Source organism: Equus przewalskii, unplaced genomic scaffold (genome assembly GCF_037783145.1).
Source record: "Equus przewalskii isolate Varuska unplaced genomic scaffold, EquPr2 ChrUn-6, whole genome shotgun sequence".
NCBI classification, from domain to species: domain Eukaryota; kingdom Metazoa; phylum Chordata; class Mammalia; order Perissodactyla; family Equidae; genus Equus; species Equus przewalskii.
The window spans coordinates 611055-633830 of record NW_027228754.1 but is presented as its reverse complement, the minus strand read 5'-3'; the positions used below and the strand labels follow the sequence as shown (position 1 = coordinate 633830).

Genomic DNA, 22776 nt, shown 5'->3' with positions numbered 1-22776 from the left:
TGTGTTCTCTGGACTGGGGTAGGAAAGACAAGCTCTCTCAATGCTAATTAGTGGAAGTGCAAATTGGTAAACCTCTTTGAGGGATAATTTGACAACATCTGTTAAAATTAAGAAGACATATTCTTTGACTCAGCAATTCTATTTCCAGGAGTTTATCCCACAGATACATTCAAGTTTGTGATAAAGATATAGGTGTAAGGATATTCACTGCAGCATCATTTAAAATGTCAAAAGTTTAAAAACAATCTAATAGTTCGTCAATAGGAACTGGCAGATGTCATCTCACCAGGAAGTGGTTTCTGAACCCCCATGTTGGGCTTAGTGCCCCTCCCCTGTGCTTCTAAGCACCTTATCATCCCCTGTCTTAAAACCTCTAATAATGAACGAGTCTGTTTATTTGTCTGTCTCTTCCTGTAGGGTTACTTTTATTCATTTCCCTCATTTTGCAGAAGAGGAAGTTTGGGCTCAGAACAATTGTGCAGTTCCCCATAGAGAATGAGGCAAAAGTACATTCAAAGGCATAGAGACATGAACGAGGCTGGTGTGTTGGGGAAAGAGCAAGTGGTCGGTGTGGCTGCAGTACAGCATGAATGGTCTCCATATGTCATGATAGGGAGTTCGGACTTTAACTTAGAGGATTTGATTCACTCTCTTAGGAAAAAAGTCATAAGTGTGGAGCTCAAAGAGTTCCCCTCTTTCCATAGAGTAAAGCTAATATAAAAAACAGACTCAGTGAGGACAGAATGAAAGAGGAAGGCTGGGGCCAGCCCCGTGGCCAAGTGGTTAAGTTCACGTGCTCCGCTGGTGCGGCCCAGGGTTTCGCTGGTTCGGATCCTGGGCGTGGGCGTGGCACCACTCATCAGGCCATGTTGAGCTGGCGTCCCACGTGCCACAACTAGAAGGACCCACAACTAAAATATACAACTATGTACTGTGGGGATTTGGGGAGAAAAAGTAGAAAAAAAAATAGATTGGCAACAGTTGCTAGCTCAGGTGCCAGTCTTTAAAAAAAAAAGAGAAAGGCTGAGATCCAAATGGAACTTGCCAGGATCCCTTCTACTGGAGGACATTTGGGTTCCTTGTTTGGTATCTCGTATGGATATCAGTAAGTTTAGGGTCTGCAGCCTGAGTCTGAGCCACAGAACTGATCAGAGAACCAGGGAGAAGCAGCTTCCTCCCCTGGCTTCTCCAGCATGTTTCTATCCTTGCTGCTTTCCTTGTTGCTATCCTTGCTGCTTGGGAATGAACTCTGAGATTCTCCCTTGGGCCAGCTAGCCTTCTGATTCTCTAAATGCATGTTGGGACCTCAAACAGAAGCTGAATGAGGCAAAGCTGATGTTTCTTTAGTGCAGGTTTTTCTGGGAGATCATTAACAGATATTGCAGAGGATGATCTATGAGAGCTGGGGGGCTTAGAGACAGCGGAGTCTAGAGAGCACAAAAGTCAATTCTTCTCCCTCCACCCACAAAAAAATTGAGTCACGAATGATTTTTGTTCTCACTCGTAAGTCCTTGTTCTTCCCCAGCCCCCACATCCCTAGTTCTAAATGTAGGCAGGTGGCAGGAAAGGAAGAAGGATATTGTGGCTGTTAACAAGGTATAAATGAAGGAGACCCTGCCATACCAGCTCTCTTGTGAGTGGCGATTTCATTGTTTTGCTCTCTTAAAAAATGATCAACTGATTTTTTTTTCATGACTTGGGATCCTTTGATTACTAAGTCTCTTGGTAGTAATGCTAGTCACTTCCTGTCTGGATCAGGGATGGCAGAAAATCAAGGGAACAAAATCAGAAGGGAAACAGCCTGGCCACTGGAGTAGAGGGGAATTAGCAGAGAAGTCTTCCTGGGAGGAGAGTTCTCAGAAGTGAGATGAGCTTGCATTAGAAAGCTGGAAATCAGAGTCACAGAGAACCTTGTAAACTAGAACCCTAGTACTGGACTACAGGGGCCTGGACATACCTTCTCAGGGAGCAGCAGGCACCCACTGAGATCAGTTTACTTGGTGCTTCTTTTTTAACTTGAAATCAGCATCTCCTCCAGTAAGACTTATTGATGCCTTCATCCCAGGAACGCTTCCAAATATCTATCCCAAATACTCAACAGGCTAAAGGACTTCCTAACAAAACTTCCATTTCTGATCCCTTTCTACTTCCCCACATTCATCTCCTGACAGCTTCTCCCTAAAATACACCCCCCAACAAACACATAAACACACATAATTCTCCAACCACTCCCAATTATTTGCAGCTCTACAAACACAAACTTTTATGCCTCCGTGCCTTTGCAGCCTCAGCCTACATGCCCTACCCCTCAATCTTTTCCACATTTTTACTTGGTGAATTCTTGCTGTTCTTTCAAGATTCAGTTTCCTCCTCTGAATTCCCGTAGTGTTTCATAAAGCACTTAGCACATTGCATTGCAATTTATGTGTGTACCTGCCTGCCTCTCTCTGTATGTAATTTCAGTGACTTTGTAATAATAACATGGTGAAGATAATACTAAGAAGAAAATTAGGAAGTATGTTGATGTTATTCTGGTTAATCACTCAAAAAGAAACAGGAAATTGTGTTGTGACTGAATATCTATAACGCAGAAGTAAAGGATGGGAGAATAGAGTTATCAGTTCTAAACCTTAACAATGAAGCTTAACTGATAAAGGGTACAGACTCAATGCGAGTGAGACTTCCCGGGAACAAGTCACACCAGCCTGGCAGAGAGCCAATCTAGTAGGCAGATGGGAGACCCATGAAAATGGGACTTGTAGGACGCACCCCCTGAAACTGTGATTGAAATGGTCTCTTGCTTTTTTTTCTTCAAGTGACATTAAAGTTTCCATGTAGGATGGGACATAGATCTGTGCACATGTGTGTCTAAGTGTGTTCGTCTTGGAATGGCTCTTAGGGAAGTAAAAAAACTGCTAAAAATTAGAATTTAGCAATTTTGAGGATTTGTCTTAAACTTTCTTCAGAGATTCCTCAAAGCAATTCTACTCATTTAATTTGTGACTAAAATGAGCATGGCCCATTACCAGAGCCCGTGAGTCTGTCTAGCTACAGTGGGGCAGGACGCACATCTGGACCAGTCTACCAAACTCTGACCCTTATGACTCAGAATGGGAGGCCGAGACAAATACCTTTCCCTCTCTAAAACTAAAAAGAACCCAGGGCTTTGAGGGTATAAAGTCATCAGAAATAGAACTGAAAGTCTTTTTTAAAGTAACATTAAATTCATTATGAATAACTACAACTTGACTCTAAAATGTTCTAGAAAGCTCAGTTACCTGAATGACCTTAAGTACCAAAATATCGCTTGTGCTGAGATATGTACTGGGTGGGCTTACATGAAAAGCTAAGGATGACTAAATTCACTTCCAAACGTGAACCTCTAAGCGGTAAACAACAAGTTTCTACTTCCTTACTGAATTCTGTGAGGGGAAGGAAGAAAGCAGAGGGAAGGCCTTGTGGTTACAAACTGCTCAGATATGCTGTGTAAGACTGAAATCATCAGCCACTACACTTTTTGCGTCCTTCTTTAAAAACCACAGCGAGACAAAGGGATGTAACAGATGGCTTTGAAAGGTCACCGGTGATGGGAAGCAGGAGAGACCAGGAATGAATGAGGTTGGAGAGGGGACAGTAGCCGCCTCCCCCACCTCAGCTCTCCACAGTAGCGGTCTCCGGTGCTCCCGGGCTCACAGGAACGCGGAGAATGAGGGTCTCCATTGTTTCCCTGTGCTCTGGGAAGGCCTGTGGCTCCTTTAATTCCAGGACCATCCGGCTCAACAGGCCTTTGAGCAGCTGCATTTCTCGGAGCAGAAGGTCCACGTCGGGTTTCAGGGCTCCCGCTGATTGTTCCAAGGGGGTCCGCGGAGCACAGGCCGGCGGCCCAGCAGTGGGGGCTCTGCCCGTGGGGAACTGCAGCCCCGCTGAGGTGGTGTTCGGGACGGAGGTGACCGATGGGACCGATCTGGACACGGGGGGCTTTCTGAAGGAAAGCGGCTTGTTACCAGGCGCCAAGGCTGCGGCCTGTGGGACGGGGGCGGTGGTGGATGCCAATTCCAGAGCAGAACCTGTGAAAGCAACACGCCGAGTACCGCGCAGCTGCAATCGTTCTCCCACGGTCTGGGGGCGGGGGCGAGGAGTTGGGCGGGTGGGTGGATGGGAGAGAGGCACCGGGCCAGGGAGCGGAGCAGGGAGGCAGGAATGCGTGGGGAGAGGCGGGAGGCAGCGGAAGCGGGTGAAGAGGGCAGGGATGCGGAGATGGGAAGGCGGGGCAGGTGACAGGAGAGGGAGTGCGGGTAGGACTCGCCGGTGCCAAGAGGCTGAGGCAGGGCTGCCCACCCGGGTGGACGTCGCGGGAGGGCATGCGGTCACTCACCCCGCCCTGGGAGCTGCAGCCATGGGCTGCGTTTCCGGACGCTGCGGGTGGCGGTAGCCACCTCGCACCAGTGCGATTCCAGCTCCTCGACCTCGGGCTCCGGGACCGTGTACTCGGCGCCCCAGTCGAAGCGGCGCACGGCGCGACTGTACTTGTAGAAGGCGAACTGCAGCGGCGTGTCGCGCTTCTGCGGGTGCAGGCGCGTGTCGCAGCGCACGACCACCCCGCCGCGGGGCTCCCCCCGGCCCATCACCCTCAGCACCGGCGCCTGGAACAGCTCTGCGGAGAGGGGGGCCCAGTGGCTGCGATGCACGTTAGGCTGGAGCAAGGGTCCCGGGGCACCAAGTCCCGCTCGTCCTCGGCCCCGCGACCCCTCTCTCCTTCCGGTTTCCCAGGAGGGCTTCTCGCCGCCCAGGGGACCAAGGAGTGGGAGGAGGCTGTGTGTACGCGGGGAGGGAGGAAGGAAAGCCTTCTGAAATGTGGGGCAGGGGGACCGAGTCCCTGAGGGACGGGTAAAGATTGAAAGAGGCGGGAACAGGCCAGACACTTTATGTCATATCCCAGCTGACACCCAGCTCGCCTTCTCCAGCCTAGAAGGGGGTCGCTGCGCCTGCCTCGCGGGACGCAGAGGAGCCATTCCCTTGCCCCAGTCCCACAGGGAACCCCCTACCACTGCTGCCGCCATTCTGGCTAGGACGTGGACAGACCTGCCCCCTATGTGGGGTGCCCACCCGGAGTAAGGAGCCGGGGTGTGTGTCGGGAGGAAGGGACACCCGCCCCCACGCAGGCTGCAGATCAAGTGTGCCTTCACTGCGGAGGAGAGGAGAGGAGAAAGCGTCAGCGGTCTAGCAAAGAAATCCGACACGTGGCAGCTACTTGAATCTCCGCCCCTCCTTTCCACCCCCGCCTGATCGCTGTCCCAGAATTTCCCAGTGCTCATTTGCTTCCCTCCGGGGCCCCACGTATCCCCCACCTTGCACAGTCACCGCCACCTTGGAGGAGAACATGGGTGCGCTCTCCACTGGGATGCGCATGGTGCCCGAGCACTGGTAGCGCCCGCTGTCGCTGGAGCGCGCCTGCGGCACTGTGTAGTTGGCGCTGGAGTGGAAGTAGCGCACGGCCTGGCCGTCGTGGTAGTAGTGAAGCTTGTAGACGATTTTGTCATACCAGCCACGGCAGCGCAGGACCAGCGGCTCGCCCTCGAACACCGCAGCATAGGGCACTTGCAGGATCAGCCAGTCTACGACAGACACCACAGACAGGCCTGACCCCAAGAGAAAATTCAGCCCTGGGGGGTCTCCCATTCCCCACCTCTATGCTTCCCCTCTCCACCCGCCCCTCCCCCCCCCTCCGCCCCGTACTCTCCTTCCCCTCTCCCGCCAACTCACTCCTGCCTTACTGAGGCACCCCAGGAGCCTCAAAGCAGGGCGCATTAGTTGGTGAGTGGGGAAAGAGGGGGATTGGCGTTTCATTAGGTACTGAGAAGGCAAAGGTGCCTGAGACTTGGTTCTGGCCTCAAAGAATAATGCCCACCAATGCAGTTTAAACTCCATTGGGTGGCATCAGGACATTCCTGACCTGGCCCCTGCTCACCACTCCAGCATCATCTCAGTATTCTCCCCTGTCCCATTTCTCCTTTACTGTCCCCACCTTCCACTCCTAATGCAGGCTAAGTGCAGCCATACTGAACTGCTGGAAGAACTGGCCCTGCTCTGAGCCCAGAGCCTTTGCACCTGCCAATAAGACTCCCCTTCACCTGTTTTAGTTGAAGTCTACTTGTCCTGCGGGTCTAGGCTTAGACCTTATCTCCTCCAGGAAACTTCCCTAACCCCCAGGACACTTCCCTAACCCCGGGGACAGCCTTAGGTACTTGCCACAGCACTCAGTATTTACCCCAGCACCATCACCATCAGAGCTAACACATAAGCCCTAACATGTGCTAGATGCCATTTTAGGTGTTTTACATTGAAAAAGAGTTCTGCAAGTAAAAGCCACAATTATATGCTACTCTCACTTCTGCAAGCAGTAACCACCGTCTATTATGACCAGTATCTTCTGTATATTCACTATCAATTTCCAAACCAGAAACCAGAATGTGGAGAGGAAGTGCGCGTAAGTGCTAATCTGAACCCTGAGTGATGATCTTTAAACTCTGAATACAAACAGTGGCCTACCAGGCTAAGATATTATATTCCTTATGAAGTAGCCAATCCTGGGCCCTAATGAACAATTGTTATTTCTCTTATTCTGTTTTGAAACCCTTTAAGTATCCCCAGGGAGTCAGTTTCTTAATGGACCCCTGTGTACACACGTGTGTACATGTCTGTAATAAAATTTTGATTAAGTGCTCTGTTCAACTGGTGCTTTTTTCCTTAACAGCATGATATAGTTCATTTTTAATCTTCACAACAATCAAAGAGATAGGTATTATTGTCTGCCCTATTTTACTGATGGGAGGTACAGAGAGGCACCATTCAATCAAGAGTAATTCCCATGGCCATACCCAGCCTGCCCAAGGATCCTCACTTTTCCTGCTTTTCTCTGTCCTTTCCCCTCTGCCCTCTGGCGAACTTTTCTGTCCAGTATTGCAGGTCCTCAGAGGCTCAGCTCTTCTGACTAGTCTCATAAACAGAAATATTTATTTGCTGCCCATGGTGGCAGGAGGGTGAGGGAACTTTGGGGCCAGGCAAGCCTTACTACATCTCTCACATAGTGCCATGCAGGCCCCTGCCTGCTCCAGAGACTCTAGATAGGCCCCCGTTCCTGCCCTGGTGGGAGTGGCTCAGTGTCCTCTCCCACAGGAGGGCCAGTATTGCCAGACGAGACAGGCGCTGCCCCTCCCTTCCTCAGACTACTCACCATTGGACACAGAGAGGTGGATGGGGTCACTGACGGGTGCTCCCCTTGTCTGGCACCGATACACCCCTGGCGTCTGCACCTCAATGCTCTTCTTGTGAGACGGTAGGAGTAGGTGGCCCAAATACCAGAGAGTGCTGATGGGCCGGAGCTCCAAAAGCAGAGGGTGGTACCCATCACACCGCAACGTTACCCGCTCCCCCTTGAAGATTGTGGTCCAGGGTGGGTGTAGAGACAAAATGGGCTTCTCCAGAGTAGCTGGGGGTATGTGAGAGGGGGCAGTGTGGAAAAGAGAATCAAGGTGAGGTACCCAACGATGTAGTCTAAGGTTAGGAAATCTCAGAAAGCTCCAGCTTTGAGGACCCAGCCCATGTTACTAACCCATCCCTGAGGCAGGGGAGGCCACATTGGGCTACACATCATCAGTCCTTCAGTTAGCACCCATCTCTAAGTGTCTATGGACAAACTGAGTCACAAGATTGAGGAGGAGTGGGAAAAGGCACTATCTCAGAACAGCCAAGAAGTGGGGAGTGAGTACACAAGCAGGTCACTTAGTGGGGCTGGAGTGGAAGTCGTAGAAATTGGGATAAGGGATGTGGAAGACTCACCAGCTTGCCCATTGCTTGGAACTGCAAAACAAGAATCAAAGAAGGAAGAAGCAGGAGAATGTTGGAGATGAGAGGGAAGAAAGGGGCTCTCTTGACCACAGGAAAGACTCAACACATCTCAAGACCTGGTTTTTTTCTGCCTTTAGTTTCCCCTGCTCTAAGAAACCCCCTCCTCCTCACCCCTCCAAAAATAGATAGTGAACTGTTTGGAATTGAGGATTAGATACCCCCCCAACACACACACACACACACCCATGACTCACACTCTTCCCCACACCCAAAGTCCTTATGCTGCTATTGCCTCGTTGAGGACTCACCCAGGAGCAGGAGGGCTGTCAGTGCCCACATGATAGACTCCCCTACAGCAGCTGCAGAACGTTGGAGATGTGCCGGCATGGGATGGAGGAGGAGAGAGAGAAGGTAGCCAATGCTGACCATTGAGTACTGAGAGACATTGCTGCTTCTCCTACCCATTCCTAATTCCTAAAGATCATGGACTGGAGAGAGCAGGAGACAGGCTGGATATGTGTCAACACTTAGGTGTCCCAAGTACCAGGCATTGTCCCACTTACCACCCCTACACCCACCTCACATCTCAGGCCAGCCTCAACTCCTGTAGAGAAGGCCTGCTGAGCAGAGTCTGTGCCCTCTGCAGCCCAAGAGAACCAAACAGAACCCCAGGCTGTGGCTGGTGACTCTGCCACCACAGGCTCCCATCGACATCCCACTCCCATTTCACCTCCTCCCCACCTTCCAGTCAGCCCTGTAAGCCTCAGTTGAGGAAGACACATTTTCATGTCCTCCTGGTCCACCCAAGGCCTTTATTCTGCTCATTCCTTGATAACAGACATTTCCTGTAAGACCTAGTGAGGTTGATCTTGGGTTTCCTGCACCCAGAGCTCACATCCTTCCACTGATGATTAGGCAAAAAAGCATGACTCATCAACCACCCTCTCTGTCACTGTCTCCCAGTGTCCCAGTCAAGGATAGAAACGCAATATGTTTCCCCTTCTTTCTCCCTTTCTGAAACCTTAAACCCTCAAAAATTAGAAAACTCTTCTTTCCTATCCATCCCAATGATCTCACCCTGTGGCATCTCCACTTACTTATGCCTTCCTTCCTTCTTCATCCCTGCAGCCCCTCCCCAACCACGCCTCAGTTCTAGGACTCCTTACCTGGGGCAGAGAAGTCACTGCATCAGCCCCTCAGAATCTTCTGAGATCCGACCTTCTGGCCCTACTTCTTGTGCTTTCTGAGTCACGTGATCATACCCTGAGCAAGGGGGAACCTGAATTCTCTTGTAAATACTTCATGAATTTTCCAACCTGATAGTATGTCTCCTTGGACAGTCTCCTGCCCTCACCTGTGGCTGTTCAGTACTGGGGCACCTCCTTCCCTTGGAATTCTGGCAGGAAGGGGATCGATTATGACACTGCCGACTCTCTTTAAGACAGTCTCTTCCCCTCTTGCCTGCTGATGCCCAAAGCTTCACTCTGAGAATTCTCTCATAGTTTCTCTTAATGTGCTAGTCCTTGTTAAAAATGCAAATGCCTCTTAGGGAAATATGATTGGTCATTTAAACGATGCTGGCCACTTCAGATCCTATTTGGGAGCAGGTTTTGATAAAAGAGAGATAGTCATATGGGTCTAAAAGTAGGGGGGGGGGTGTTTGATAAGGTGCTCAGGAGCAGGGGAGGGAGAGAGCTGGACACTGAGGACAGAGACCATAAACTGGCTGCATCATCTACAGTTGCCCCAGAGGTCTGGCTTCTGCACCAGGCCTCCACCTCTATGACAGAAACGTAACCCACCCATCAGCTGTCTATCACCTTTGTCTACATAAGCTGATGCTGTTTTGGCTTCTTCTCACTCATAACTCAGATCTCAGCCTCTTCACCAGATTCCACAAGAAACCTGATTACACCCAAAATACATGAGGTATACAGTCTTCCCTGAAAATCTCTAGAATCACTGGGAGGGTTCACATCATACAGTGCTCAGAATTTGGCTTGCAGAATCTTCCACCCAACATTTCTTTATTCCAGGCTTTCTTCTGCATTTTCCCCAAGTTGGATCTTTTTCTCCATCGAGGACTTTTCCCTGCAGAAATTCTAATTCTTCACCCCTTTACTATGCAGAGAAATTTAGCAATTATCATTTGTTACCTGAGCAATTCTTCACAGCCTCTCATGACATAGTTTCTGGACAAGATACGCCATCATCTGATAATTCTGATGAATAAAATGTCTCAGTGATGAGGATGATGATAATCAGATAGTGCAGCTGTTGCTGACGATAATGACACCAGCTCACTCTCAGCGAGGGCTGTAGTGTGAGTGTTGTGGCACATGGCAGGCACTGTGCCAAGTGCTTCACAAAAATTACTTCACCTAATTCTCACAAGGGCCCTTTGAAGAAGGAATAATCCTTCTTATCATCTCCATTTGATATATGAGGAAACCGAGGTGATAGAACTGGAATTTGAATTGAAGTCTATCTATTCCAAGATCTGCTGTCTCTCGTGCTTGTGGCAGATTGTCAGCACTAGTCTTTTCAAGTCTCCTCTCTTGTTCTGTTATTTTTTTATCTTCAGCGATACTACCGTTTTCCTCTCCTCCACATAAGTACCCACTGTACGATGTTTACTGTATGTTCCTGTATGCAAGCATAGATTTATCTTTGAGAAATATTTAGTGTTATTAATTTACATAAATGATGTTGTGTTCTAGATATTATTTTCTCTTTTAGAACAAAGTTTTGGGTTAAGAGGAATTCACTCCTTTTTTTTCCTGCCTCGATGACTGAGCTGGGACATCTCATCTTGTCTTCTTCAGCCATCAGAGTGGGATTTACAACATCGGCTCCCCTGGTTCTCAGGCCTTTGGACTCGGACTGAATTGTGCTTTCCTGGGTCTCCATCTTGCAGATGGCAAATTGTGGGACTTCTCAGCCTCCCGTAATCTTGTGAACCAGTTCCTCTTGCTCTCTCTCCCTCTTGCCCTCCCCGTCTCTGACAACCACCATTCTACTTTCTGCTTCTATGAGTTTGACTATTTTAGATTTCACATGTAAATGAGATTACACAATATTTGACTTTTTCTGTCTGGTTTATTTCCTTTCCATAATGTCTTCCAAGTTCATCCATATTGTTGCAAATGGCAGGATTTTTTTAAAAAGCTGAATAATATTCCATTGTGAGTATATGTGTGCATATTATATATAATTATATATATAATATATTATACATACATATCTCACATTTTCTTTATGAATTCATCTATCAACAGACATTCAGGTTGTTTCCATATCTTGGCTATTGTAAATAATGCTGCAATGAACATGGGAGTGCAGGCGTCTCTTTGAGATACTGTTTACATTTCCTTTAGATATATACCCAAAAGTGAGATTCCTGTTCACAAGGTAATTCTATTTTTAATTTTTTGAGGAAGTGCTATACTGTTTTCCATAGTGGCCGTGCCAATGTACATTCCTACTAACAGTGCACAAGGGTTCCCTTTTCTCCACAGCCTGACCAACGCTTATCTTTTGTCTTTTTGATAATAGCCATTCTAACAGGTGTGAGATGCTATCTCATTGTGGTTTTGATTTGCGTTTTCCTGATGATTAGTGATGCTAAGCACCTTTTCATATACCTCTTGGTCATTCATATGTATTCCTTTGAGAAATGTCTATTCAGGTCCTTTGTCCATTTTTAAACTGAGTTATTTGTTTGTTTGCTATAAGTTGTATGAGTTCCTTATATACTTTGGATAGCAACCCCTTATCAGATACGTGGTTTGCAAGTATTTTCTCCCCTTCCATAGGCTGCCTTTTCATTCTGTCGACTGTTTCCTTTGCTGTTCAGAAGATGTTGCCTTTTCTCACAGAGGTATTAAGGAATAAAGGGATGTGTAGTATAATCAACTTAGACTTTTAAAAAGTGTCCAATCAAAAATATTAGAATGATCTAGTCCAGTAATTCTCAAAGTTTGGTCTGTAGATACTTGCGGGTTCTCATGACGCTATCAGGGTGTCCACAAAGTCAGAACTATTTTTGTAATAATGTTAAGAGATTATTTGCCTTTCTTACTAGGTTGACATTTGCAGTGATAGTGCAAAGCAGTGTGTGTGTGTTGGGGTGGGGGGGAACTGCTGGTTCCTCAGCACAATTTAAGGCAGTGGCACCAAACTGTATTTTTCATCATCACGCACTCGCGATAAAAAAAGATAAAAAATGAACTTACAGTAAAAAAAAAAACAACAAAAGGTAAATCTTAATGAAATAGTAAAAAAGAAAAAAAGTTAATTTTATTAAATTTTGAGACCAAGTATAAGTCGTTTTAATATTCCGTGTGATGGGAAGGGGGAAGCATGCACTTTTGTTCCATTCTGAAATATAACGGCTGTCTTTGGGGAAAGCTCTTGTGTGATTATTTGAGTTCTGAGCTGAACCAGCTACTTTTTTCACAGAGCACCATTTTTAATTGAAAGAATGACTGGAAAACTATGGTCGTTCAGACTTGGATATTCCGCAGACATTTCTCAAAAGTAAACCAAGTGATTTTGCCCCTTTGAGAAAAACAACTGACAGTAATTATTGCCAATGATAACATTCTAGCTTTCAAATGAAAATTAGAATTGTGGAAAGCTTATATTCATCATCATGAGCTTGACAGCTCTCCAATAATTAAAGACTTCTCTGATGGTGATATTAAATGTGATTTTTAAAATATCGTCTATAATGAAATGGTATCAACATTTGAAAGATCTGCATAACTTTGTGAACTAATATTTTCAAATGACCAATGCATGGGTAAAAGATTCATTTAAAGTACAAGGACCAATGGATTTTAATGTAACAGAGTAAGAAACATTTATTGATATGGTTTCAGATTCCATATTGCAACTGATCTTTAAGAAACTACCCCTTACCAAGTTTTTGTGACACATCAAAGAAGAATATCCACAATTATATAAAAAGTCTCTTAAACTGTTCCTAGCTTTTCCAATTATAAATCTGCAGGAGGCCAGATTTTCCTCATAAACTCAATTGAACTTGCCTACGAGAGCAGAGATTATTTTATATTTATCTTCTTTTTCTTCTTCTAGAACCTTGCACGTAAATGTTAAATTAAATGAAGTTGCTTCGGTACTGAAGAAAATTAGCTATCTTTTCTGGCCTGATTAAGGCTGGGGAAAATGTGTGAAACACGTCCAGTCGTGACTTTAAGTTCAAGAAAGGCTCACCAAATCCAGTAATACTCAGAGTATTCTGGAACAGTCTTTAATAAGTTGGTATGGTTACTTGAGGATCAATAAAGGGAAGAACTATTCCACATTGTAGGTAATAAACTTGGCCCCTTATTACCTTTAAGAAAAGATACAGGCAGAAAGCATAAAGGAATTTGAAGATGATTTAGAGAAATATATATATTTAAAGGAGGTCTAAATTCCTACTCGGAGAAGATTTTAAAAATTACTAATAATTTGTATCTACTTATGTGCTCCTCTCCCATGGTCTCCCTGATCAGCCCCTCAGAGGTAACTACTGTCCTGACTTTGATATTTCCATTTTCATGCCTTTTTAAAAAGGTTTATCATATGTTTGTGTGAATGCCTAAACAGTATATTCCTTTGTTTTACTTGTTTTTAAACTTTGTATAAAGGGTGTCACACTATATGTTATCTTCTGGGACTTACTTTTTTCACTCACTGATGCGTTTCTGATATTCTTTTATGTTGCTGAATTTTAACTACAGTTCATTTCATTCGTTTTTACTGTTGCTTAGTATATCATTCTGTGACAAATAGCATAATTTATCCATTTTTCTGTTGGTGGACAACTGAATTGACTCCAAGTTTTGCTTTTACAAATAGTGTTATTACGAATATTATTATACCTGTCTTCTGATACACAGATACTAAAACTTCTCTTGGGTATATACACCCAGGCATAGAATTCTGGATAAAAAGGTATGCATATATTCGACTTTACAAGATAATGGATGTACTTACTATCTAACGTTTATTTCAGAGAAAATATTCAGCATAGCTGCATTGGGACCCTCTGCGAGTTACAGAATCCTAAACTACACAGGTCGCAAACCAAATCCAGCATAACAATTCCTCCTTCCCACCTCCTCGCCGACCTCCCCAGGCTAGACAGACTGATGGAGACAAGTAAAAGCTCCTCCTCCCCTGTCTTTCTCTCTCTCTCATTCTTTCAGCTCTGTTCTTGCCTTCCTCATCCCTAATGGTAGGAGATCCTCCTCCTGAAGCTTCCAAGTCCTTGACCTAGGCTGGGTCTCCTGGGCAGAGTCTGGAGATTTTGCTGATGCCAGACATGCCACTCATCCTTTAAGGTCCAGCTTAATTCCCATCTTCTTCTAGATGCCTTCCCCTATTATGCTGACCCAACTCAATTTAACTAAACAAAATTTACTGAGATCTTAAATATGTCTCATTAAACTAGACACCAATGAGCCAATGTGGAACAAAGAGTTCACTCTTTAGTGAACAGAAATAACATACTATTAGCTGAAATCAACTCCATGTAGAATGGTTATAACATAGTATCTTTGGAGGTACATCCAGCCTGGTCCATTGGCAACTGAGCTTCCATTTTTTCAAATCCACCAAAGTCATGACATATCTCTGGCCATCATTTCTTTCAACTCACGTTCATACAGTTGTCAATCAGTCCTCTCAGGCTGCAGTGATATTTATGGACTTTTACCAATTCCCAATTGCCTCCTGATCCTTCACCTGGAAGGTGTTAGGAATCACAACAAAACTTGATTTTAGAGGATGCCAAGAACCACCATAAAACTCGAATTTAAACATCCAGCATGATTTTATTCCTTTGTTTCTTTGTGGCATGTCTAGAATGATCACGTATACATCTTTTGTAAATCTTTGTGGGTCACAGCTATGCACAGAATAAACAGCACAAAGAAAGAGTACAGTGGATAACGTCATGCCACATGATTTAGGATAACATGGTAGAATGCTCATTGGCTGAGCTCATTATAAAATGGTGTACTAACTCATTGATCAAAGGTTACTGTACAGTCTGTCAGGCTACCTTTCGTTGGTTGAGAATGTACAATAGCAGTCCAAATATAGAAAAAAAGTATTATTTTGGTACCAAAATAGATTTATATATGTTTTTTAAGAAAAATATTTCAGAGACAAATGAATTAAAGCAAATAATTGCTACTCTGACAATATTATGCTCCATCACATGTTTCTGAGGGTAGTAGGACCTGTGGGAAATTGCTTTAATTGTTAATTGTTTTATGGGTAGGAGTATTACTGTTCCTACATCCCAAAGTCTAAACCCTCTATAAACAGAAACACTGTCTTATGAGTACAATTAATATAGAATAAACTTGGGCGTGTATCAGAGGTCAGCAAAATATCAGCAAGTATATTTGCTGAATAAAGCTGAGAGGGGAGAGTAAGCAGAAGAGGCAAAGGCCCACCCCAAAGTCCAACACCAAGCTCCCATAAGGCTGGGGGTTCTCAACCTCAGGACCATCAATATTTTGGACCAGATAATCTTTTGTTGTTGGGGGCTGTTCTGGGTATTATAGGATGTTTAGCTGCATCCCTGGCTTCTACTCACTAGATGCCGGTAGCACTCTGCCCCCAAGTGTGATAACCAAAAATGTCTCCAGACATTGCCAAATGTCCCCTGGCTGGGGGGTGGGGGGAACTGCCCCCAGTTGAGACTGCTGCATTAAATCCATCTCACTGCTTCTGTTTCAATCACCAGATTCTAGTCTGGGCAAAGGAAGGCAATTCCTGGTCTAGAGAAGGCAGGATTATGTTGTCATGTTAAGAGAGAATACATAGGAGTTGGCCCCGTGGCTGAGTGGTTAAGTTCGTGCGCTCCGCTGTAGGTGGCCCGGTGTTTCGTTAGTTCGAATCCTGGGCACGGACATGGCACTGCTCATCAAGCCGCGCTGAGGCAGCATCTCACATGCCGCAACTAGAAGGACCCACAATGAAGAATATACAACTATGTACTGGGGGGCTTTGGGGAGAAAAAGGGAAAAATAAAATCTTAAAAAAAAGAGAGAGAATACATAATTATGGCTAAACTCCAGTTATCACTTTGTACAAATTTATTTATACTCACCTATTTCTGTAACTCTAACAAAACACTGGGCAACTTGTAAAACGATTTATGCACATGTATAGGACAGAAAGAGGAAAAATAGAAAGAGTTGGATTTATTGGGGGTTGTTGGGTAATACTGCAGGCAAATTGTTTACTCATATTTGGCAGGACCCTTTGTGGTCTCAAGCTTCAGGTGGAAAGACAAGTTCCTCAACTCCATGACCAGGTGACCGAGGAGAGCTCTCATATCTTGCAGTTGTTTGAGAAGAGCGCCCATTTGGTGATACAGATGGGGATCTGGTACCTGCAGAGGAGGGGAGAAGCCTGGATCCTCAGAAGAAGGGGTGGACAGTGGAGGCACAGGCTTAGGGGACTCTTTAGGAGTAGTTTCTGGAGCAGCTGATTTCTGAGAAGCTGAATTCAAGGTGGGGGATGCAGCAGAGCTGGAGGGACCTGGATCACGGGATAGGAGGCACATACAAGAGTGAAGTCTGACTCTGGCCCTACCTTCTTATTCCTGGTCAATCTTTCTTGTTCTCTGAAAGTGGCTGTGTGGCCCAATGGCAGCAGAGACTTGAGAATTCTAGTGTCCCTCCTGGTCCAAATTTAAATCTCAAGCTTGGCTACCTTAGCTTGAAAATCTTCAATGATGAGACTTCATCATTAGAGCGCTGTGGATATTAGCTAGCTTCTCTTCTATCAAGGCAGAATCTAATTCCCAGCACATGGATGTGGTAGCTGGTCCTAGGTCCCCCTCTTTATGGTATATGACATTAGTGTAATTCCTCATCCTTGTGCCAGCCTTCAGCATTTTGAAGACACTCTCTGCTGGCCCCTTAAGTCACCTCTTCTTCAGGATGAGCATCTCCCATCCCTTCCATGATTTTTCTTATGACATGGTTTCGAGCCCCTTCGTTACCCTGGACACCTCCTCTGGGTATATTTTAAGTCAAATGCAGCCTTCTTAACGAGGGCTCCCAGAATTGAACATAAACTCTGGACTACTTCAACCTCATTCTAGACACTATATTCCTACAAATGCCCAGAGTTCATGTAGGGACTGTAAGGTCTGTGGGGCAGCAGCTGGAGAGCTGGCTCCGGTCTTGTTTTGGTGAAATATGCACCGTGGTCTGAAGGAGGCGTTCCCTATCTGTGCTCTCTTCCATAACCAGAGACCGTGATTTACGGTTCCTGCCTCTTCTGTGTTCTTTCTTAAGCTGCTCCCACCCAACCCCAGCTCATAGGCACATTCGTCCTATCCCCTACTTTTCACACACACCAAACAGATGCATACATGCTTACTCACCCTGCACCCTGATCTCCAGCTTGGAGCTCTGTTTCCAAACTTGCTTGTCCTCGGTGGCCGCTTCACACCAGTAGGACCCAGAGTGTGCCTCTGAAGCTTTGAGGATCTGGAATTCTGAGGAGAGGCCCGTGCTGCGCACTGTCTTGCCATCCTTGTAGAAGGAGAAGAGGAGGCGAGTGGCTGACCTCTGCAGGGGCAGCTTTGTCTGACAGCTCAGGGTCACTGGGCCTCCCTCTTTGGGCTTAGCTGAGGGAGTGGCTCTGAGAACTGGTGCTGGAAACAGTTCTGGAGAGACAGGTGGGAAAGAAGAGCTCAGCCATCTGGCATTCAGGGCACCCATGACAGGCAATGAACTCTAGTCACACTTTCCTTCCCGTTTCCTTCCCCTATTTCCACCAGGAATGAGCTCTCTTAGAAAAGTTCCATTTGAATCTTTCAAGTCCTCTCTCTTCTCAAGTAGACAGGACTAGAAAAGATCCAGAGATGGGTAAATCTGACAATAGCCCAGATGTCTAATCAGCGAACATTGGGAAGCATAGATCTGTAGGATAGAGTGGTAGAAAACATGCTGAACTTGGAGGAGGGCTGAATGACTTGAAAAGCAATGATGAGGGGCCGGCCCAGTGGCATAGTGGTTAAGTTCACATGTTCCACTTTGGTGGCCTGGAGTTCGTGGGTTCAGATCCCAGATGCGGGCCTACACACTGCTCATCAAGCCATGCTGTGGTGGCATCCCACATACAAAATAGAGGAAGATTGGCACAGACATTAGCTCAGGGCTAGTCTTCCTCACCAAAAAAAAAAAACAAAAAAAAAGAAGAAGAAAGAAAGAAAGAAGGAAAAACAATGCTGAGATGCTTCCTCTCCTAAAGCCCAACTTGGGCATTTGCCAGCAAAATGCCTCTTAGGCCTTCAGTGATCTTGCCATCTCCAGTGAAAGACATTCTTGGTCCCTCTGTCTCTCCCCACCTGCATCTGCCACAACAACGCTCCCTCTAGCTCTCACCTTGAACTGTGATAGTCACAGAAGATGCCGTTTCTGTGCTCCCAGGACCAGGACTCCTGAAGATGCCACTGCAGTGATAGTGCCCACTGTCTGCCTCTTTCGCCACGGCGATGGAGAATTCTCTGTTAGGTCCAGGGGGACCCAGGGCTGAGCCATCTCGGTAGAAGGTGACCTGGGCCAGTGGCCAGTCTTGCCAGGCTTGGCAGCGCAGAACTAATGGATCTCCTTCAAATATGGGCTTGGCTGGACTTTGGAGGATGAGCCAGTCTGTGGCCCAAAGAAAGAGCTGAGTGTGACCCATTGCCTTCCTTGGGAGCTCCCCCAGTACTGCCCTTAGCACACACCCCTAAACTTTCTCTGTGGGTCCAGGTAACTCTCACTCCTTGTTGGGAATGTGGAACAACTTCTCTAGGGCCCGGGACTGAGGGCACCCTAGCTTCTGTGGGCTGAATATGGGGAAGAAGATATCTCATACTATGGCCAGCTTCCTGGGGGCACCTTCCCAAGTGAGCTATGGGGCTGAAAGGAGAGGTTTGGGAAATGGGAGAAAGAGCAGGCCTGCACTGGTCAGTCCTTCCCGGGACCTCACCGTAGGACACAATCAGATGGAAGGGTTGACTGAAAGTGTAGCCCTTGAGCTGGGAGTCAGCTTCCCTCTGGCCTCTCAAGTCTTCGTCAATGTGGCAGATGCCATCCCGGGTGCTGACAGGTCTTTCACATTGTAATGTCTCAAATCTGGCAGCTGAGGAGGGCATGGTCCGAGAAGAACCAGAAAATGATGCTGTGACTTAGAGAAAGAGGACAGGAGATTGCCCTTCACAAGTGTTCCTCCTTCTCCTGGGGGAATCATCCTTTTTAGGGTGAGATTAAGAAGACACCAAAACCTGTTTTCCAAGAGACTCTTATGGGTCTCTCATAGGGATACTTTTGACTTGATTCATTGGCTTCCAGGTTCTTGGACTGTGGTTTGGGGAAGAGGGAAGGGATAGAATGGCAGAATGGTGAACTCACCAGCATGACATCCAGCTGCTGGTGCAGAAAACCAGAGGCCAAAGACAACGATGACCCCAGAGCAGGCAGATACAGGACAGGAGGGAAAGGAAGATGATCAGATTCTAACATTCATTGGGCGTTTACCATGTGCCAGACACTTTCACACATTATCTTATTTAATCTTCACAAAATTTCTAGGTATGTGATTTCACCCCCATTTTATAAATCTTAAAGAAACAGGGTTAGAAAAGTCAATTAACTTACCCAAAGTTTAAAATAGAGTAGAGAATGAAGCAAGAAAGTCAGGTATGTCTGAGTCCAAAATCAGTGTTCTTTTTACTTCACTGTTCACGCATGATCTACTTCGGTCCTCAGACCTTCCTTGGGGGCTTTCTTCCATATTTTCATTTTCCCAAAATTCACTTGGCTCTTCATCCTTGAATATATTATCTACCAAATAGCTTTCAGTACCTAGCTGTGTCTCTCCTCCTTCCTGGATCTCCCTCTCAGGTCTTCATTGTTCAACCATCTCTACCTTGATGTCTTCTGTCCTTTGAACTTTCCTTGGCAACTTTAGAGCCCTTTCTATGTCCTTCTCTCTGTCCCTGACCCTCTATTCCCAGTCTGTACTGGTAACTACGGAACAATTCTTTCTTTACTTCTGACTTGAAGCAGAGTTATGATTTTCTCACCACATCTCCTCAACCTATCTGTTAGCTCCATGATGACCCAGGCAAGGTAAATTACATTTCTCCTATCTCCATGACTGCTTCACATCCCTCTTAATCCTCTCTCCCTCTTCCAGGACCATGGCCATTCACGTGTACTCTTTCCTTCACTCTGTCCTTTCCTGTCCCACTTGCCTTTGTTCCCTTCCAATCTCAATGACCCAATGCCCTTCTTTCACCTGTGTAACTTCTCTTAGTGAGGCCCCTCTCTACTTCCTAATTCTCATTATATCAGAATCAGATGCTTTCTTTAGATCCTGTCTCAACTCCCTTCACCACTCTGCTACCCCTTTTCAGTTCCTCCCCTGTCACTCATCTGGACTCAGCCTCCTCTCCTTTTTTTAAAATAAAATCTTCTTGGGCTATCGGGCACTTTCACTCAATAAACCATGTGGTAAGCATTATTATTCTTGTTTTATGAATAAGAAAACCGAATTCATAGATGTAAAAAGTGACTTTTCCAAAGTTTTATAGAGCTAGTAAATAAAAGAAGAGGGGCTTGAACCAGAGTGCCTGAGTCCATGTCTGGAGTTCTTGTCACAATACCATTACTGTATCCTAATACAGTCACCCAGTCCTGTTTCTATGAGTTCAATAAAACAGTTCAATGAAATTATTGTGTAGGGACACTGCAGGTGCTGAGAATTCAAAGACTAATAAGATAAGGTTAAAAAACAAAAACAAAAAGGCATTGTCCCTGTCTACAAATAACTCTCAGTTTAGTGGATGACAGCATATGAAGAGATTATTTCAGCATGAGGAGGAAAGTAATAAGAAAGAGGTATCACAAGCAGCCATAGGAGGGGAGAGGAGGTTTCAAGGAAGATTTCCTGATGAAGATGCCACCTAAGCTGAGTATTTAGGGATGCCACAAGTTTGTAAATGAGAGGGGAGTAGGGGGCCATGAGGAGAGCTCCTTTCAGGCAGAGGTAGCAGTATGAGCAAAGCTTTGGAGACAGGTGAGAGCCTGGTGTGTGAATGTATGAATATAAGCACGTTGGGATTTATTAGAACATAAATTACATGGCTCAAAGGGTGAGAGCAGAGGCTGAAGAGGCTAAATAAGGGCCAGATTATAGTGGGCCTTGTGTGCCATGATAAGGAGCTTGGCCTGGCAGACTTGAATTTTACAAATTACTCTGGCCGCAGAGTGCAGAATTCATTTCAAGGACATAAGGCTGAGACAGGGAGATTAGTTAGAAAGTTATTGGTCTAGCCCAAGTCAGAAATGATGAAGGCTTTCCTAGGATACCATTAGCTATGTTTCAAGGAAGGGACTGGCTCAAAAAACAATTCAGAAAGTATATTTTGCCAAACTTGCTGATTGGCAATATGCAGAAGATGGAGAGAGAGAGGTCTAAGTTGTCTCCCAAGTTTTTGGCCTGGATGTCTGGGTGGATGCCATTAACTGAGATCAGAAATAGTGAAAGATGAAATTAGGAGAGGTAGATGCCAAGAAAACAGATGAGTTCAGCACTGGTCATATTGTGCTAAGATACCTGTGAAACATGTAGGTAGATATGTCTTGTGCAAAGCTTGGTATTTGAATGTGAAACTTAAGAGCATAATTAGGGTTTGAGACATGATTTAGGACTCTTAATTATACAGTGGTAGTGTTAAAATTATACAGACAAATAAGCTCACTAAGGCAATTGTATAAAGAAAGAAGAGTAGGGAAACAAGGATGCAATTGTAGAAAACACCAGTCTGTAAGGGGAAGAGAAGAGAAGCCACCAAAAGGACAAAGGCAGGTAGATAGAATACAAGGAGAAAATGGCACATGGAAGCCAGGATAGAGAATGCTAAGAAAGAATAAGTGATTAACAGTGCCCAATCCAGCAGAGAAGTCCAGCAGTTGAGAATTAAAGAATGTGCAATGGCCCAGTCAATATAGAGGTCATTGCACCCTGGGCAAAACTGATTCCAGTGGAAGCCAGGGTGTAAGCATTGAGGAGTGAGTGAAAAGTGAGGAAGTGAAGATAGAAAGTACAGACTTCTCTTTCCAGAAATTTATCTGAGAAAAGGGAGAAAGGAGTTGAGATTGTAGCTAAAGAGACGACATCATAGTCAAGGGGACTTTTAGGATGGAAAGTCTTGAAGATTTTTATATCCAGAAGGAGCCATTCAATCCTGCACACCAAACTTCCTAATATCTATCGTTCATATCCCACCTGAACACTGCTTCTCCAGAGGGCCGAAGTTAGTCTGCATTTCTTTCCTTTGGGTCCTTTCCCCAAAGTCAGGCATATCTCCATTTCCACACAACCAAACATTTTACTTACCCAGTAGTATCTGGGCTGCCCAGAGCATAGTAAGAGAAAAGTAGAAGGCACCAGCCATGAGGACACAGCTCAGCTTCGTGGTGACTGTGTTCAGGTCTCCTGCAGCATCTAACACACTGATTTTCTTCAACACAAAACCTCTCAAATTAGAAAAGAGGAAGTAAATCTAACTGTCTCATCTCTTTGCATCTGGGGCTTATTTTCAACTTTGTGGCTGACTTTTATCATTCAGATTGGCCAGGTTGGTTCCAGCATCTTCTGCATCCTTAGGGTTGTGGATGGAATGATAGTACTCTCAATTGTTCAAGAATTCCCCCACAGAGCTCAGAGACCTTTCAAAGCATGTAATTGTCTGATAGCTCACTGGCCTTCATGAACCCACTGGGAAAGTTCAGTGCAACAATCATCCATTTCACTGGTGAAACAACTGGGGACAAGAGGCAGGAAATTGCTTGAAGGCTACATGGAAAATCACTGGGAGAGCAATGACGAGAATTC

General features: G+C 45.6%; 2 protein-coding genes across 15 annotated transcripts; both read right to left on the bottom strand.

Annotated features, from left to right (window-relative positions):
• Nucleotides 1-392: 392 nt before the first annotated feature.
• Nucleotides 393-9238, bottom strand: FCRLB (Fc receptor like B). 4 transcript variants are annotated; one of them, XM_070608442.1, is made up of 7 exons: nt 9015-9238; nt 8157-8207; nt 7840-7860; nt 7235-7489; nt 5349-5615; nt 4376-4654; nt 393-4067 (listed from the first exon to the last, which is right to left on the bottom strand). In XM_070608442.1, exons 2-7 carry the CDS (start codon nt 8185-8187, stop codon nt 3652-3654), a joined length of 1269 nt encoding a protein of 422 aa, XP_070464543.1. In that variant the 5' UTR covers nt 8188-8207; nt 9015-9238; the 3' UTR covers nt 393-3651. The 4 variants fall into 4 exon arrangements, with proteins under 4 accessions (XP_070464543.1, XP_070464542.1, XP_070464544.1 ...); XM_070608443.1 differs by lacking the exon at nt 9015-9238 and adding an exon at nt 5083-5185 and having other exon boundaries at nt 3202-4067; nt 8157-8634; XM_070608441.1 differs by lacking the exon at nt 9015-9238 and having other exon boundaries at nt 8157-8374.
• A 5435-nt stretch (nt 9239-14673) lies between these two features.
• On the bottom strand, nt 14674-22563 carry FCRLA (Fc receptor like A). 11 transcript variants are annotated; one of them, XM_070608455.1, is made up of 6 exons: nt 22279-22563; nt 19287-19304; nt 18865-19017; nt 18276-18542; nt 17270-17554; nt 14674-16267 (listed from the first exon to the last, which is right to left on the bottom strand). In XM_070608455.1, exons 1-6 carry the CDS (start codon nt 22334-22336, stop codon nt 16146-16148), a joined length of 903 nt encoding a protein of 300 aa, XP_070464556.1. In that variant the 5' UTR covers nt 22337-22563; the 3' UTR covers nt 14674-16145. The 11 variants fall into 11 exon arrangements, with proteins under 11 accessions (XP_070464556.1, XP_008526029.2, XP_070464546.1 ...); XM_008527807.2 differs by having other exon boundaries at nt 14674-16416; nt 22279-22558; XM_070608445.1 differs by having other exon boundaries at nt 14674-16416; nt 18865-19062; nt 22279-22556.
• Between the last annotated feature and the right edge of the window lie 213 nt (nt 22564-22776).

Excerpts from the sequence above, each read along its gene's own strand:
- FCRLB (XM_070608441.1), bottom strand. The coding sequence starts at position 8,313 with ATGGGTAGGAGAAGCAGCAATGTCTCTCAGTACTCAATGGTCAGCATT. Across the intron at positions 4,655-5,348 it reads GGTGGCGGTGACTGTGCAAG|AGCTGTTCCAGGCGCCGGTG; the intron begins GTGGGGGATACG and ends CCCTCTCCGCAG. Across the intron at positions 4,068-4,375 it reads GCTGCAGCTCCCAGGGCGGG|GTTCTGCTCTGGAATTGGCA; the intron begins GTGAGTGACCGC and ends TTGCTTTCACAG.
- FCRLA (XM_070608445.1), bottom strand. The coding sequence starts at position 22,336 with ATGGCTGGTGCCTTCTACTTTTCTCTTACTATGCTCTGGGCAGCCCAG. Across the intron at positions 18,543-18,864 it reads CCATCTGATTGTGTCCTACG|ACTGGCTCATCCTCCAAAGT; the intron begins GTGAGGTCCCGG and ends TTTGGGCCACAG. Across the intron at positions 16,417-17,269 it reads GCTGGAGATCAGGGTGCAGG|GTCCCTCCAGCTCTGCTGCA; the intron begins GTGAGTAAGCAT and ends CCCGTGATCCAG.